At 37.3% G+C, this 16,288-nt stretch overlaps 1 protein-coding gene across 1 annotated transcript; it reads right to left on the bottom strand.

Moving 5' to 3' along the window:
* Positions 1 to 5,925: 5,925 nt before the first annotated feature.
* Positions 5,926 to 15,577, bottom strand: LOC136687559 (annexin A5-like). The gene is made up of 5 exons (XM_066662046.1): positions 15,571 to 15,577; positions 11,848 to 11,936; positions 10,625 to 10,683; positions 7,728 to 7,850; positions 5,926 to 6,354 (listed from the first exon to the last, which is right to left on the bottom strand). The coding sequence occupies exons 2-5, from the start codon at positions 11,924 to 11,926 to the stop codon at positions 6,292 to 6,294; spliced, it is 324 nt and encodes a 107-aa protein (XP_066518143.1). The 5' UTR covers positions 11,927 to 11,936; positions 15,571 to 15,577; the 3' UTR covers positions 5,926 to 6,291.
* Between the last annotated feature and the right edge of the window lie 711 nt (positions 15,578 to 16,288).

Genomic DNA, 16,288 nt, shown 5'->3' on the forward strand with positions numbered 1-16,288 from the left:
TTGGCCATTGCAACACCATTTATTATTTTTAATATTGAACAATAATATTTTGTCCATATAGTCATGTAAAATGTAGGTAATATTGTTCTGTACCAGTGGAAATAAGTGGTAAAACAAAGAGCCATTTAGGAGCCGAACCAAAAGAGCCGGCTCCCCAAAAAAAGCCGAAATTCCCATCACTAGTGTGTGTGTTTGAGGGAGAGAGCCCCTCCCCTTCAGATAACGGTTAGTCTGAGTCTGAATACGGCGCCAAAATACATTTCAGTGGATGATTTTTCAACGGATGGTGTTAACAGGCATTACTAAAACAGCGGAGGAGGCTCATATATTCAGAGTTAAGTGATATTTTATCTTAATAAAATTTTAGTTTCACTCATTCTGGTCAAGTATAAGTGTTTAAAACGCTCTAGCAAAGCAACAGCTATGCTAGGTTAGCATCTCAATAAAGACAAGTGAAGGGGTAGAGGAGGATAATAGTTAACCCATTCTGTATAAAAAAATAATAGTAATATTACAGTATTAACATTAATGTTTTGACATTTATTTCAGCAGGTCTGGGTTGCACTTACGTGCAAGCCACCTTGCTAACAATGCGAATGTTAACCAAATATCAAAAGTGCTGGGCTGGAAAGTAAAATCATACAATTCCATTTGCGCAGGCTACATTTGTGCTTTTCCAAATATGTGAAAATCATCAGATGGACGGTACTTTTATCTGAAGTTGTGCGTAAAATATCGATGTATTGTACTCTGTTATTACTTTTACTTAGAAAATCAACAATGCATATAATTTTATCAGGTGCACTAAAACATTTACATATGATACAATATTTTGTTAGACTGACAATTATTTTTTCCTACACAGGTATCCAACTAACATGGAGTATGTTCATGTTCCCAAAGATTTAACTGTGAAATATAAATGTTGTGGGAACACTAATGCAAGTATGTATTTTATATTGTAGAATTGGTAGTAATATTTTAAAACATATAAGCGGTGATCAGATTATTAATGAAAGCATACATCTTTTGAGTCAATACTGTCCATCTTCCAGCACACCTTGCATATGTCACTCAAGCAAAAGCTAAAACATGTGCCACTTTTCAATGTTGCAGAGATCTGAAGGTTTCAGTAATTTTATCAGGCAAGAAAGTCAACAGATGCATCAACAGCATTGTCACCAAATGCCCAGTGCTGGTGGCAAGTGAACCAACATCATATAAGTATTATTGTATCTTTTAATTTGATTTATTATTTATTATCTTTTATATTTTATTATTATTTTATATAATTTATTACATTTATTATCTTTTAATTCTGAAAATATTTATGGTTTTGTACAGATCATAATGACTAGCATACTACAAACCGGATTCCAAAAAAGTTGGGACACTAAACAAATTGTGAAAAAAACTGAATGCAATGATGTGGAGATAGCAAATGTCAATATTTTATTCTTAGTAAATGTAACATTTTAAAGAAAAAAATATGTTGATTCAAAATTTCACAGTGTCAACAAATCCCCAAAAAGTTGGGACAAGTAGCAATAAGTGGCTGGAAAAAGGAAATTGAGCATATAACGAACAGCTGGAAGACCAATTAACGCTAATTAGGTCAATTGACAACATGATTGGGTATAAAAAGAGTTTCTCAGAGTGTCAGTGTCTCTCTGAAGCCAAGATGGTAAGAGGATCACCAATTCCACCATTGTTGTGCAGAAAGATAGTGCAGCAATACCAGAATGGTGTTACCCAGCGTAAAATAGCAAAGACTTTTAAGTTATCATCATCAACCGTGCATAACATCATCAAAATATTCAGAGAATCTGGAACAATTGCTGTGCGTAAGGGTCAAGGGCGTAAAACCAGGGGTCAGGAGTGTGGCAAAATGGAAGACTGTTGTCAGATGAGTCACGATTTGAAGTTCTTTATGGAACACTGGGATGTCATGTCATCCGGACCAGAGAGGACAAGGATAACCCAAGTTGTTATCAATGCTCTGTTCAGAAGCCTGCATCACTGATGGTATGGGGTTGCATGAGTGCTTGTGGCATGGGCAGCTTGCATGTCTGGAAAGGCACCATTAATGCAGAGAACTATGTTCAGGTTCTAGAACAACATATGCTCCCATCTAGACGTCATCTCTTTCAGGGAAGACCCTGCATTTTTCAACAAGATAATGCCAGACCACATTCTGCAGCAATCACAACATCATGGCTACGTAGGAGAAGGATCCGAGTACTGAAATGGCCAGCCTGCAGTCCAGATCTTTCACCTATAGAGAACATTTGGCGCATCATAAAGAAGAAGGTGCGACAAAGAAGGCCCAAGACGATTGAACAGTTAGAGGCCTGTATTAGACATGAATGGGAGAGCATTCCTATTTCTAAACTTGAGAAACTGGTCTCCTCTGTCCCCAGACGTCTGTTGAGTGTTGTAAAAAGAAGGGGGGATGCCACACAGTGGTAAAAAAATGGCCTTGTCCCAACGTTTTTGGGATTTGTTGACACCATGAAATTTTGAAACAAGATATTTTTCCCTTAAAATGATACATTCTCTCAGTTTAAACTTTTGATCTGTGATTTGTGTTCTGTTCTGAATAAAATATTAGCTGTTGGCACCTCCACATAATTGCATTCAGTTTTTATTCACAATTTGTTTAGTGTCCCAACTTTTTTGGAATCCGGTTTGTAGTTACATATTATTTTTTTTTATTGTAAGACCATTATTAATATTCTTTTGTCTAGTATGGTTTCCTTATTCTAGCTTATTTGCACTACCCTATTGTCTTTATTGATATAATTTATTGGAATATTATAATGAAGCTTTCATTTATTGTGTTCTGCTTTGTTGTCTGATGAGGTTGATGGAATCCATACTCTAACAGTGATCAAAATTCACCAGTTCAGTGATGGATTTAAAGCTATGCACATCGCCACATTGACGTTGAGATGAGAGAGGACTTCAAAGAAGCTTGCAGGTTGTTATTTGACCTAAATAATAATTGAACAATTATTGCATCAATGTGGCTTCTGTGCTTTCATTCATTCATGTATTCATTCATTTTTTCTTTAACTGCTTGTCCAGTTCAAGGCTGTGGTGGGTACAAAATATTTACACACTACTTGGAGTCACTCAGCGCAAGATGGGAACACACCCTAGACAGGGCACTAGTCCTTCACAGAGCACCACACACCCACACATTCACTCAAACTTTGAACACTTTTGAGTAGCCAATCCACTTGCCAATGTGTGTTTGGATCATGGGAGGAAACCAAGAGCACACAGGAAACCCATGCAGACACAGTAAGAACACACCAAATTCCCAAGGGGGTCACCAATGTAAATTGACAGTTAATAGGTATGGGATCATTATTAAAGCATTTTTCTTTAATTCATGATGTATAGGCATTGACTTCAAGCAACTTACAATTCTGACCCCCTCATTAAGTATGATAAAGTATTCAGTTGCCACACCAACTGAAATAGTCACAGTCAACGGAAAGTCAGTATTACGTCTTAGTGTGTCATGCCAAGTCTATTTATGTTTTTCTGTAGGGTGAACTTACAACATTATATCTGATAATTCAGCTGAAAGATCAGGACTGGGAAACTGGTGTTTCCAGAGGAAAGCTGAGTTGAGGTTTTCTGTCATAGTGCAGTAGATGAGGCCTTCTTCACAAACTCCTGTATGTATCACGCCTTCAAAATTGAATACCCTGCACACCTGAAAACACCATGACGTTTCTCCAGAGATGCATTTTAAACATGATTGCAGAGTGTGACTCGAGTGATCAACCTCCTGTACTAAATCTTTCATGCCTCCACTGAACCAATGCACACAATTCCTGGATAGAAAGTTTACCTTTGCCAAACTCAAACAACACACTGGCCTGTGCGTGGACATGTACAGTATAACCTGTGGTATATGACTGCCAGTACACTATTTTCAAGTTTCATTCTTACAGAATTTGTGTACTGAAAACACAAGCAATAATTTTCCTTCCACTGACATATTTTTATTAATTAAATTAAAATTAAAATGTATTCATTTAAAAATTGCTATATTTTGATTTAGCCTTTTTACTTAAGTAATTGTTTTGATTGTCTGTTGATTATGGAAGCTTATCAGTATTAAAATTAAAATTAAAATGTAATATGCAAAATGGCAATAAAATCCTAAGTTTGCTTTTTAATTTCCCTTTCGTACATGCAAGTTTGATCTCAAAATTACATTTCAAAAATACCATTTACATTTGCAGTTTTATAGACTTCTATTGACATTTAATTTTTTTAACTGATGCTATATTGTGCATGTTTACAACGAAATAAACAGCATAGAAAGTCATTATGAATATTCGTGTGAATAATTCTGGTACACTTTAATCACCACAGGGTCCAAAATGGTTTGTCACTGGGGTGGTATATATAAAGCTAATGTTAATGATACATGCTAATTACAAAAATTTGCAAATATGTTTATAAATATTTAGCTTTTACCTATGGGTGTAATATTTTTTCCAACTAGGATTGTGAACTGACAGGTACAATTAAATACTAATAGAAGTGTTACATAATGGAAACTATTAGAGAAATAATGGTTAATCTATTAGGAACCATTAAGTGCTTATGGGTTACATGATGGAAACTATTAGATTAAATTCTTAATGGAACCTACTGTACTTTGAAAGTACATTTGTAATGTGACTCTGTTTGTTTATGTTTGGATGTCTTTTCAACTTTAATTCAGTGCTTATTGAATGACATTTAGGTATGTGATTTCAACGTTGAAATCACATACCTAAATGTCATTCAATAAGCACTGAATTAATGTCTTTAATGTGACTTTTTTAGTCGTCTTTTCAACGTCTGTGTTTGGACGTCTTTTCAACTTTCATTTTCAACCTTAAAAAAACGTTGATTAGATGACAGTCAAGTACGTTATTTCAATGTTGAATCAACGGCTTAATGTTTACTGGGTTAGTGCGATTTGGCCTGGGGGTGCGGTGACATCACGTATAGAAACATCCCTTATATAATGAAATAATTAAAAGACCACATATTTATTTTAACGGCACAAACAAGGCACTAATAAATGGGACCACTTTGGAGCTATTTGGATGTTGATGAGGGTCTGGGTGACGTCACTCACTGAAAAAATATGTAAATTGGACTGTGAATGGAAAAGTGCTAAAATGTGGAGTTTTGTCTAAAATTCTGTTGAGTAATTCAAGAATGAAAATTGTACTAACGTTTATTTTAGCGGCACAAAGCACTAACGACTGAGACCACTTTGGAGTGATTTGGCCACTAACGAGGGGCTGCCTTACGTAACAAGATAATGTCTAATTCTTCAAAAACGGTACCAGCACTAACGAAAGGACCCGTTTTAATTCAGTTTCTCATCATATGAGTGGCCAGCGTCACGGAGGTGAGCACTTTAACTCTCAAGTTCACACAGATTAGGAAGAATGGATTTATTTTAATAAGCGACTGAACTCAATTACACATCTGCCGTTGAGAAAGGTACCGGATTCAGGTAAATAGGTTCCGGAACGTATGCACTAAACATTTGAGTGGTGCTAGGGTTAGTTTAAGTTGTCTCCGCCAATGAGAAGCCATTTCGCCGACATATCTGAGCAAAATATTGAATAGGGGAGGCGTCTAACTGATGAACCCCATAAAATGCTAGCGATGCAGTGGCTGAGGCTAATGAGTAATCTTCAGTGTTACGTGTAGCTGGTTGCTGACCGTTGAAGTTCCCAATGTGAACTTTTAATTGACTGGCATAAGATATTACATTTTATCCTGTATATTACAACACCAGCAATAAGGTCATAAAAGTTTAGTGAAAACCACAGTATAACACAATAAATAAGTGACCCATCAGATTTTATTATTCATTTTATTGAATTAAAGCAGTACAGGAAATTGCATAAATTATCTTATCTGAGCTCTCAATTACGTAGCACAGTTTGACTATTAGATATAGCTACTTAAATCTTGAACTCTTCTTTTATAATCAGTCACAGTTCACAAACTACAGACACAAGTACTGACAAGCATATAAAACTTCCATGATCAAAATAACCTTCATCTAAGTTAATTATTAAAACAATTCTAGCAATTGGTGGCATGTACAAAGAATAAATATTTCATATCCTTTGTAATTAATATTAAAACAACAATTGGCCTTCTCATAGACAAGTTTATTATCCAATTAAAGATTTGGTCGTAACCCAAAATGCTCAGCAATGCAAGTTTGTGTAGTAGAGATCTGGGAGATTGAAGTTAAGCATCATCACCACCCCACAACGGGAGCAGGGTCTTACAATAGTCACCAGAGGTGTCATTCTGAAAGAAAGAGAGAGAGAGAAAGAAAGCAAGAGATGATATATGTGGAGCATGATAGCACTCAAAATCTCAAAGTAATATGCCCCCACATTATGTGGAGTAATGAACAACTACAGCTACTTGTACAATCTCTTCCACAAAAGGGAAAAATAAAACACAGAATACAGGGATGCGCAAACCATTGACCTATATATTTAAATGAAAATGACAGAAATTTACACTACAAGAGGTCTGTTTTTAAATACAGTGCCACCTGAGGGCCTGAATATTGGTTTCGTCCTTGTCGCTTCCTTGTAGAAGTTTCTCTGGATTCTCCAAATCCTCAGGTTCTTTGCTATGTTTATGTTGAGAAAAATTCTTAGATACTTTCATTTGCTGGTGCAGTATTTTACAGAGTGATTAATCTCCCCTATCTTTACTTCTAAAAGACACATCCTCTCTGAGATAATGTTTTTAATCCCAATCATGTCATGGACCTGTTGCCTATGATTTCTTTTATTTTTTTTAATATTATTATTATTATTATTTTTTTTTTGTAGCATGACACAAATTTATCTGTCATTTATTGCCCTGTCCATTTTTTTGGTAACATGTTATTGGCCACAAGGAAAAAAAAACACACACACATGCACAAACACACACAGTAGGGTTTAAATTATGTCCACTTCAGAAGCAATTGCTCTAAGACTGCAAGGGAAGCTCAGCTTTCCCTAAAATGTCAAAAAATAAGTGATCAAATATATACTGTTGAGTGTACATGTCATTGAATAAATATGCACTACAACGCGCTCAACCTTTGTTCAGAATCAGCTTCTTATCACTGGTAAAGACGCGGCTTTCCTCTCAATCATTCCCACAGCCTCACAATGCTTTAAACGGTGTGGACGCTGAGCATCCATAGAGTTCAATAGCGAAGCAGCGAATTGCAGTGAAATGAGACGAGTCATTGGATAAATGCTGGGCTTTGTCCCGCCCATCGGACGCTCAGCGTCTCTGGGGGTCTATGGGGTAGTGGGCTGGCCTCGGCTGGCCCGGATGCTCAGCTTCTGCATGATGATTGGATGATCTGTCTGATGCTGAATCCCTTTTTGATTGACAACGAAATGAGCGAATTAGCGATCCTTTGGTGTAAAGATCCGTGGGAGCATTACATTTTCATTCTATTCTGAGCTTCCCCTCCTTGAAAGACCAGCATCTGCCACTGGTCCACATCATTGCACTGAGATTTATTTACATTTTGCACATTATCCCAAATTTATTTATTTATTTAATTTATATTTTATAATATGTTACACATGTTGTCTCAGCATGTGTAAATATGCATGGTCACATGAAGTGTGGTCTTAAATGTGGTATATGTTAAGGATGAGTACCTGAATCATTTTGTGCAGAGAAGTTGCAAATGACTTCCTGAATGCTGCACGTATATCCAGCAGGTCAATCTCACTGCGGGAAACCATGATCCTTATCAGGGTTGCATCATCAGTCCATGCTCCCTGAAGAAACAGTAGGGCTTTACACTGTGCAAATAAATCTATTGCAATAACACATCAACATATAATCAAATACTTTGCATGACATGTGCCTCAATTCCTTGTTAATATGTAGATGTGAATTTTGAGTCAGTTGACCACATACATGGTTGGGCATTTCTAGGTATGCTGGGCTTGGATCAGGAAATTTCAAACTTTCCTATGCCCATATATTGTCCACTGGTTCATTTCTCCACAATCATATGTGTTGCTTTTAAAAATATTTAGAATGAGGGTGAATCCCATTTTCTACATTTTGTTTAGAGGTAAGGGGTCTCAGTTCTTGTTGTAAAAAAAAGTAAAAAAGAATTATTATTTTCTTTTTTAAAAAACTATAATAACTGTATTATCTTATTTAGTGTATCTTCTTTAGTGTATTATTACCCTTTTCTTCATAAAAATCATAAAACATCACTAGTAAGTATGTTGATATCTCGGTAGGTATCTAGTCAATTTCTAGTTCCAGTAGATCTCCTCTGATATCGCTGCAGACCGGTACATAGCTACATCAACATGCATCCGGCTCTTAAAAGGTTGTGCTGTTTCTTAGAAGATTTTAATTGCTGTGCTGTAACTCTGTTTCAAGGACGACACTTGAAAACAAGAGCTAGGAGTAAGATAAGAAATGGGATTTACACATAAACTTTTAAACAGCATCACCTGGGTTAACTACACAGTCTGGGTTGCAGTATAACGCAAAGCTTGCACAAGGGGGAGCTTGTGTAAATGTCTATTATGGCTTCATGTGCCTGTTGAATTTCAAAATTCAGCAAAATTTTGTTTTAAACTTAAGGTTTGAAAAACCCTGAATAATAGTAAATTTTTTGTCCCCAGAGATATGTTGTTTTTTCACTACTCTACTAGTTTTGACATCACTAGTGGAATTTTATTTATAATATGTAGTATATATTACAAGCTTATGTTAGTAATGAGCACTAAATTAATATTTAATTTTGTAAACACTTTGATTTTAAATGTGCTATATTATTGACTTACTTACCAATATAGCTATGTAAAAGAACTGAAATTCTTACCACTGTGTCCAGTCTGATTATAAAAACTTTATAAATATGTAGAGGAGTATGGATCTAATAAAGAAATGAAAAGTTCTGAATGAAAGACTCTCCACTCTGAATAAGGATTTCTTGGGACAGAACCCCACATTCTACAAAATTGTGTGTGTGTGTACAGACTCTGCACTCCCCCCCACACACACACTCACCCACATACATAATGTCTACATCAAAGACTGACCAAGACACTTGCCAATGACCCCCTCCTCGTCTTCAGAAATGGAAAGATAACAGACCCAGTTTATGACGCTTTTAGGCAGAAGGAGACCAAACAAAGTGGTGAAGACCAGAATTAACACACCTAGTTTATGGCCCTCGGCGTCAAGATGGCACTCCTTATCATATGCAAAATCACACAGATGGCCCCAGAGTTGACTTTGCGGTGAACTCCCATAACCTGGCTCAAACCAAACTAATAGCATGGACCAACAGTGCCCCCAAGTGGACGTTTGTGAAATCACGTTTCACCCTGCTGCCTTTTAAGTCCATAACGGATGCATCGAGTATTTATAAATATGTTTATGCAATATGTATGAATGTTACTCTCTGTTATTCTCAGGTGAATGTCTACTAACTAATGAAGTGATGTGTATTACTGTTTCAATCATGAAGGAAAATTTCTGTCTCTGATTAGGAAAACGAATTAGTTTCTAACTTCTAGCATAATATTGTAGTGGGATGTAATCGTAAAATACCCAAGATATATATACATAGATATTTGATATTAATAATCCAGGACACTCATTGTGCTATACCACAAGCATGTATAAGTATTTTTTACTTTATTCAGTTTTATATGTATACCTGATTTTCTTCCCTCTCTGAAACTTGAAACAAGTCACGTGAGCCTCAGACCCAGGATCCAATCAAAGAAAGGAGACCTCCCAAATGGGCGAGACCGCGCCACATCTGAAAAGGAAGTGCCCAACTCTGCCCAGTCTGTTCTTGCTCTTTTTCTAGCTCTCTTGCTCTCTTTCAAGCTTACACTCTTACTCTTACGCTCCTCACGTTGCTCTTCACTTCACGTGCGACGCTCTACTTCTTCTTACGCCGACGAAACTACTCTCCAACAGAACTTTATAGAGGACCTCACTCAACGACCAAGGGACGCCTTGTGCCAGTTCAGTGATACAGAAACTAGAGAGTAACGTCGAGCAATTCTCAGTAATCTTTTCTTTGTTTATTTGTGTTCATGTTTTTGTCGCCCAATCCAAGTTTAACCTTACAACTGATCAAAGCAGGTGAAACTTATTCATGGCCAGAGTAAGAAACACCGCCAAGATAGAGGAAAATCGTAAAATAAGTATAAGCTTATAAATTTGATTTTTAGTTCTGGAGACTGCAAGGACAAGCCATCTTCTCTTCCAAAGCTTCCATATGGATGGAACCTCCCACTCAGGACAGTGAGCCAGAGGAAATCCTTTCATCTGCGTCATCACTCTCTGAGTACGCCCGAGGCGGCCTGACTCGCGGGTGACCAAATTAATCAGAACGAGTTCGAATAAGGTCAAACGCTATAAATACTACAAGTAAAAGTGGGGGGTGAAAAAAACCTGAACTGAATAATGACCCATGTAGCAAACTGAATAAAACATCCAACCTGCTGTCAATCCAAATGTACTTTTAGCACCACAGAGCATTCATCAGCATTTCTGGAACTCTTACTTTCAAGGATTTGTACAGACACTCAGCAAAATAGGCAGGAACACTCCTCGCATATTTTACTGTGAGAGAAAAGGAAAGAGAAATAGAGAAAGAAAGAGACAACATCACTTTTGGACATCATATTCAACACAGCTGAATTAATCTTCATGTCTTAACGGATGTAACGTTTGAGAGAAAATTTTTGTGCATTTCTTTCCCACAGCCAGCAGCACATGTTGGAGGCCTCCAGAGGATTCTCTCTCAATGCTTTGCTCTATCTAAAATCCAGAGAGCTTCTTATAGGCATCAAACACTGCAAAAGTGGAACACAACCTGTGAACAATGGGGGCCTTAACCTTACTAAAATTTAGAAATTATTGAAGCAACTCAGACCTATAAATGTAATGGAAGGAGTTGTCACTCATTATTACGCAGACACAGAAAGTATGGTCTCCTCAAAACATTATCTATCACTGGTCTAATCTACATGTTACAGATTTAGTAGGACTGCTGTTTACAATGTAGACCACATGGGTGGTCACAAGGAGATAGCTAGGTCCATGACATTTCACAAAAAAAAACCCAAAATACCACATTGAAGGCAACATAGTGGACAAATGATAACGTAATTATTTACAGTACACAACAACATGTATAATGTAAACAGTTTCTTAGCAGCCTTAAACCCTATACAGTCTCTGCAGGACAGAAAGTACTTCTGAGTATGGAATGAAGTTGCCTTTTCTTTCTCAAATCTTCAGAACACTTTTACAGTTAGGAGCTTGCTCAACAAAAAAATTCTGAGCTTTGATGGTTCAAAATATTCACACAGTACAAAACATGCAGAAAATAAAACAAATACAAATTGACTCATGCAATATAGACTTGTGATTACATTCATTGTGATACAGAATGCCACAAATTTCACAGCGTTCATTTTATAGTCAATGTATTTTTCTCTTTAAATTTTACCTTTGCTTCAAAAAAGCATTAAATGTGCATTTAATCTTCCCTTCTATTGGATGTTAAAATTAAAAATGCAGATCAATTCTACTAAAATAAGTGCTCTTTGCAGATGTGTGGTGCTTTTGCACAGTCTGTATTTCAGTCTCTGAAGATTTAAGTGTGGTATATTTTGTGTGTGCTGGTGATATGTTGTGTGATATCATTATGTATAAGACATACTGTGCTATTTAATTTACACCATATCTTTAGGAATAAATACATATGATTAAGTAACTTACCTCTCCTAAGGTGTTCAGGACGGCGGTTCCCCCAAAATATTATGATCCTCATCAGTTCTGAACGTTTTTTCTCCTGCATTAAAGAGAGCCTACCAAACATAATAAATAGATAAATAAATAAATAATTTTAATTTTAAATAATATTATAATAGCTTCACAGGGTTCCATTATGTACTGTAGGTAAGAAAAGTCTCTTAATTAACCACATATATTAGTTTTATATGTTTGAACTAGGCAAGTTACATTTTCTGCCATGTTACAGTGATAGGTGAAAGCAGAGTGTGGTATTACACAAAGCTACTTTAAAACTTTTTACTGAACACTAAACTCCCATTTGACTAATCCTGGAATGGCATATCCATATTTCCAGAAAAGCGGATTAATATTTTGTTAATCATAATCTACTACAAAATTTAGTCCGTTTATGCTAACAGAAACACATTCACAGTTAACTTTTTTAAAACTGCTCAGTGGAGTACAGATTCACCACAGATTTGACTGGGAAAGAGTGTAGAGAGTGGCACTTCCACAAATGGACTTTGAAAAAAGTCTTTCAATTCACCATTTGACAGAATGGCCCAAAATAAAGTTTAATATGCCTTTAAAATATCTTTCCTGAGTTTACATATGCTGTTCTTCATAGGGCTTTCTTACTCTAGGAGCAGTTCCAGTGGAATCAGATGCATATTGCAGTAAATAAAGAGGAAATATAAGAAAATAGTAGAAATTGTTTTGACCTTTTGCACCAAATTAATGTCTTAGTGTTTCTACTGGTGTCCCTTAGTACTCAGTGCTGTCCCTCCATTTTTACAGTATAAACACCATATCCCCACCGTGACTGATGCCACAGTTGCAGTAACTGAGCATCCTAATGGTGAAACAAAACGATCTTTGTGGATCTGAACACCTTTCAAGAAACTAAATTATAAGTGTCACAGGACAATGAGGAAACCTTTGTGCTGGATGATCACAGAAACTTACAGAAAGTTGACCTTTGGGAGCCCTGCAAGTTTAAATGGTGTGGAGGTTTTTGCATGTGAATTCTTTTTTTAATTGTTCTACTGTTATTTCTGTACTTATTTCTGTTTTTACCACTTACTAACCATCTATAGACCTATTTTATATATTGTCTCAGCAGGATTATTTATTACAGAGGCACTAAAACTGTCACCGGCTCCTGCAGTAATGTTTCTGGTGTAAGTTCCTAAAATTAACCAAACGCGGTAAATACCTGCAATGCCATTTCTACTACTGGCTGTTTTGCCTGCTCAGAGTGTGGCATGTTTAGTTTAACCCTCTTTTCCATCTCTAGCGATAATGATAGTGGTTGTGTTTGTGCTAAGTGTCAGCTAGTTAGCTCTCTGGTGAATAAAGTAGACCGGCTAGAAGTGCGCATCCAGAGCTTATTATTATCAAGAGATAAACATTGGTTATAGGAGACACTTGAAATTGGCTGCTCCTTTAGGGGCACCAGCAGTAACAGTTGGCTGTTTATCGGGAGCCAGAGCACCGGACATTAGTGGCAACCTTAGACTGTTAGCTAATAGGAGATATTCGAGGATAGTCATTCATGTAGGGGCCAATGATATTCGTCTGCGGCAGTCTGAGGTAACTAAGGGTAATATTAGAGAGATGATTAAACTGGCCCAGACAATGTCCGATGCCGTAATCTGCTCTGGTCCCATCCCAATGTGGCGCGGCGCTGAAGCCTACAACAGACTTTTGGCGTTAAACTGCTAGATGTCCAAGTGGTGTTCTGAAAATCAAGACAGACAGGCTAAACCGACCATCTGCGAACTGCCTTGAGGCGTCACCTAGGTTCAACTGTATTGAGACAGTGTCTTTCCCCCGAATTAAATGTAAAAGTAGAAAAACAACATCTGCCTGTTTCAACAACCTAATCAATATTAAAATCATACACATATGATAGCAGCAACACCTCAGAACTAAAATTTGGGTTACTCAACATAAGATCACTAAACTCAAAAGCAGTCATCATAAATGGTATCATAGGTTATCATAAATTCAACGTTTTTTGTTTCACGGAAACGTGGGTTAGACCAAAAGAATATTCCGCACTAAGTGAAGCCACTCCCCTAGACTATAATTATGTACATAGCCCAAGATTATCAGGCAAAGGAGGTGGAGTATGTGTAATTTACCAAAATACCCTAGAAATTAGTCTTAAACAATGTGACACTTTCACTTCTTTTGAGGTTCTCTCCACCATTATTACAAATCCGGTCACAAAAAAGGACACATTTTTATTATGTAACATTTACAGACCACCAGGGCCTTACTCAGAATTTCTGAAAGAATTCAGTGATTTTGCTGCAAACCTAGCTGTGTGCAATCACAAAATTATAATTTTAGGAGATTTCAATATCCATTTTGAGAAGGAAAATGACCCACTAAAAAGGCATTTACCTCAATCTTAGACTCTACTGGTATTACTCAAAATGTAACAGGGCCTACACACTACTGCAGTCACACTTTAGACTTAGTTTTGACACTAGGTCTTAACACAGACAAAATTAATATCTTACCGCAATCCTCAGCAATCTCCGATCATTACCTAAACTTTGTAGTTTTCAAGAACTACAAAAAATCAAGTAGGTTCTGAACAACTAATTCCAGCAACTCTCACCAGTAAAGATTTTATGGACTTTTTTTTATAATAAAATTGAGAATATTAGACAACAAACTCAAGCCACAGTCCTACTTTTGGGTCCAAAAGTGGCAATAAATAAATTATCAGATTTAATTTTAAATCTCGCTGACTTTCCAGTTAAACCTGGTTCAACAGCAAAAAATCTTGGTGTCATAATTGACCCGGATTTATCATTTGATCAACACATAGGCAGTATCACTAGGACAGCGTTTTTACATCTTCGCAAAATCGCTAAGATTAGAAATGCCTTATCCCTGCAGGATGCAGAAACATTAGCACATGCCTTTATTACTTCAAGGCTTGACTACTGTAACACAGTACTGTCAGGGTGCACCAGCAGCAATTTAAGAAAACTTAAACCTAGTTCAAAATGCAGCAGCCTGGGTCCTCGCTAAAACTAGAAAATTTGAACATATCAGACCAGTTCTATCATCACTTCATTGGCTGTCTGTAAAATTCTGCATCGATTACAAAATTCTGTTATTAACAAATAAAGCTCTACATGGGCTTGCTCCTGAATACCTTCAAGATACAATTTCCTATTATGAGCCTCCACCTTTACTCAGATCACAGAATACTGGTTTTTTAATTGTTCCCAGAATTCAGAAGCCCTCAGCTGGGGGAAGAGCCTTTTCTTATTAAGCCCCCCAACTCTGGAATGATCTTCCAGAAAATGTTCAAAACTCAGGCGCAGTCGCAATCTTCAAATCTAGGCTAAAAACTAATTTGTTTAGTTTATCTTTTGGTAGTTAATGCTCCCCCATAGATAAAGGCGGCAGATCCGGGGGGTCCATGGACACAGGGAATTATAGTAAACTGAGACGCTGGTGCTGTCGTCCCGCAGCTTCACGCGATCACTCAGATTTGTTGACGGTGGAGCGGAGGGATGCCAGTGTTTCAGGATGCTCCCTTTTAGTTAAAGCTGTCATGGTCAGATCTGCCGGAGTCATTAGCCACACTCTGTAAATGTTCACACTTTCTGCTTTACAAACACCAAACAGTTCAAAATGAATTCCATCCCTTTACATTTTTTCAAGTAAACGACTGCCCACCTGTCTGTCTGGACACTGATGGATGACTGTCGAGATCCTCCTCCATGTTTCAGACCAGCTGCCCACACTCCAGCAACCACCAAGTGCCTTGAAGCTGCCCCTACACTGAAGTTCTCACGGACTCCTAACTATTATTACCAGTAGATTGACCAGAGGAGGATAGGTCACCCCTTGTGAGCATTGGTTCCTCCCAAGGTTTCTTCCTCAGCTGAGGGAGTTTTTCCTTGCCACTTTCGCCCCTGGGTTGCTCACCTGGGCTTTTTTTACATTTTATTCAAATCTTTGTCTTACTGGAATTCTGTGAAGCTGCTTTGTGACAACATCTGTTGTAAAAAGCGCTATACAAATAAATTTGATTTGATTTGATTTATGAACATGTACAGCACTCAATATGTAGTTGGGGCTCCTTTTGCCTGAATTACTGCAGCAATGCTGCGTGGCATGGAGTCGATCAGTCTGTGGCACTGCTCAGGTGTTTTGAGAGCCCAGCTCTTCTGCATTGTTGGGTCTGGCATATTGCATCTTCCTCTTCACAATGCCCCACAGATTTTCTATGGAGTTAAGGTCAGGTGAATTTGCTGGCCAGTTAAGAACAGGGATACGATGGTCCTTAAACCAGGTACTGGTAGATTTGGCATTGTGTGCACATGTATTTTCCTGTAGGAAAATGAAATCTGCATCTCCATAAAGTTGGTTGGCAGTAGGAAGCGTGAAGGGC

Source organism: Hoplias malabaricus, chromosome 2, assembly GCF_029633855.1.
Source record: "Hoplias malabaricus isolate fHopMal1 chromosome 2, fHopMal1.hap1, whole genome shotgun sequence".
In the NCBI taxonomy this organism is placed as follows: domain Eukaryota; kingdom Metazoa; phylum Chordata; class Actinopteri; order Characiformes; family Erythrinidae; genus Hoplias; species Hoplias malabaricus.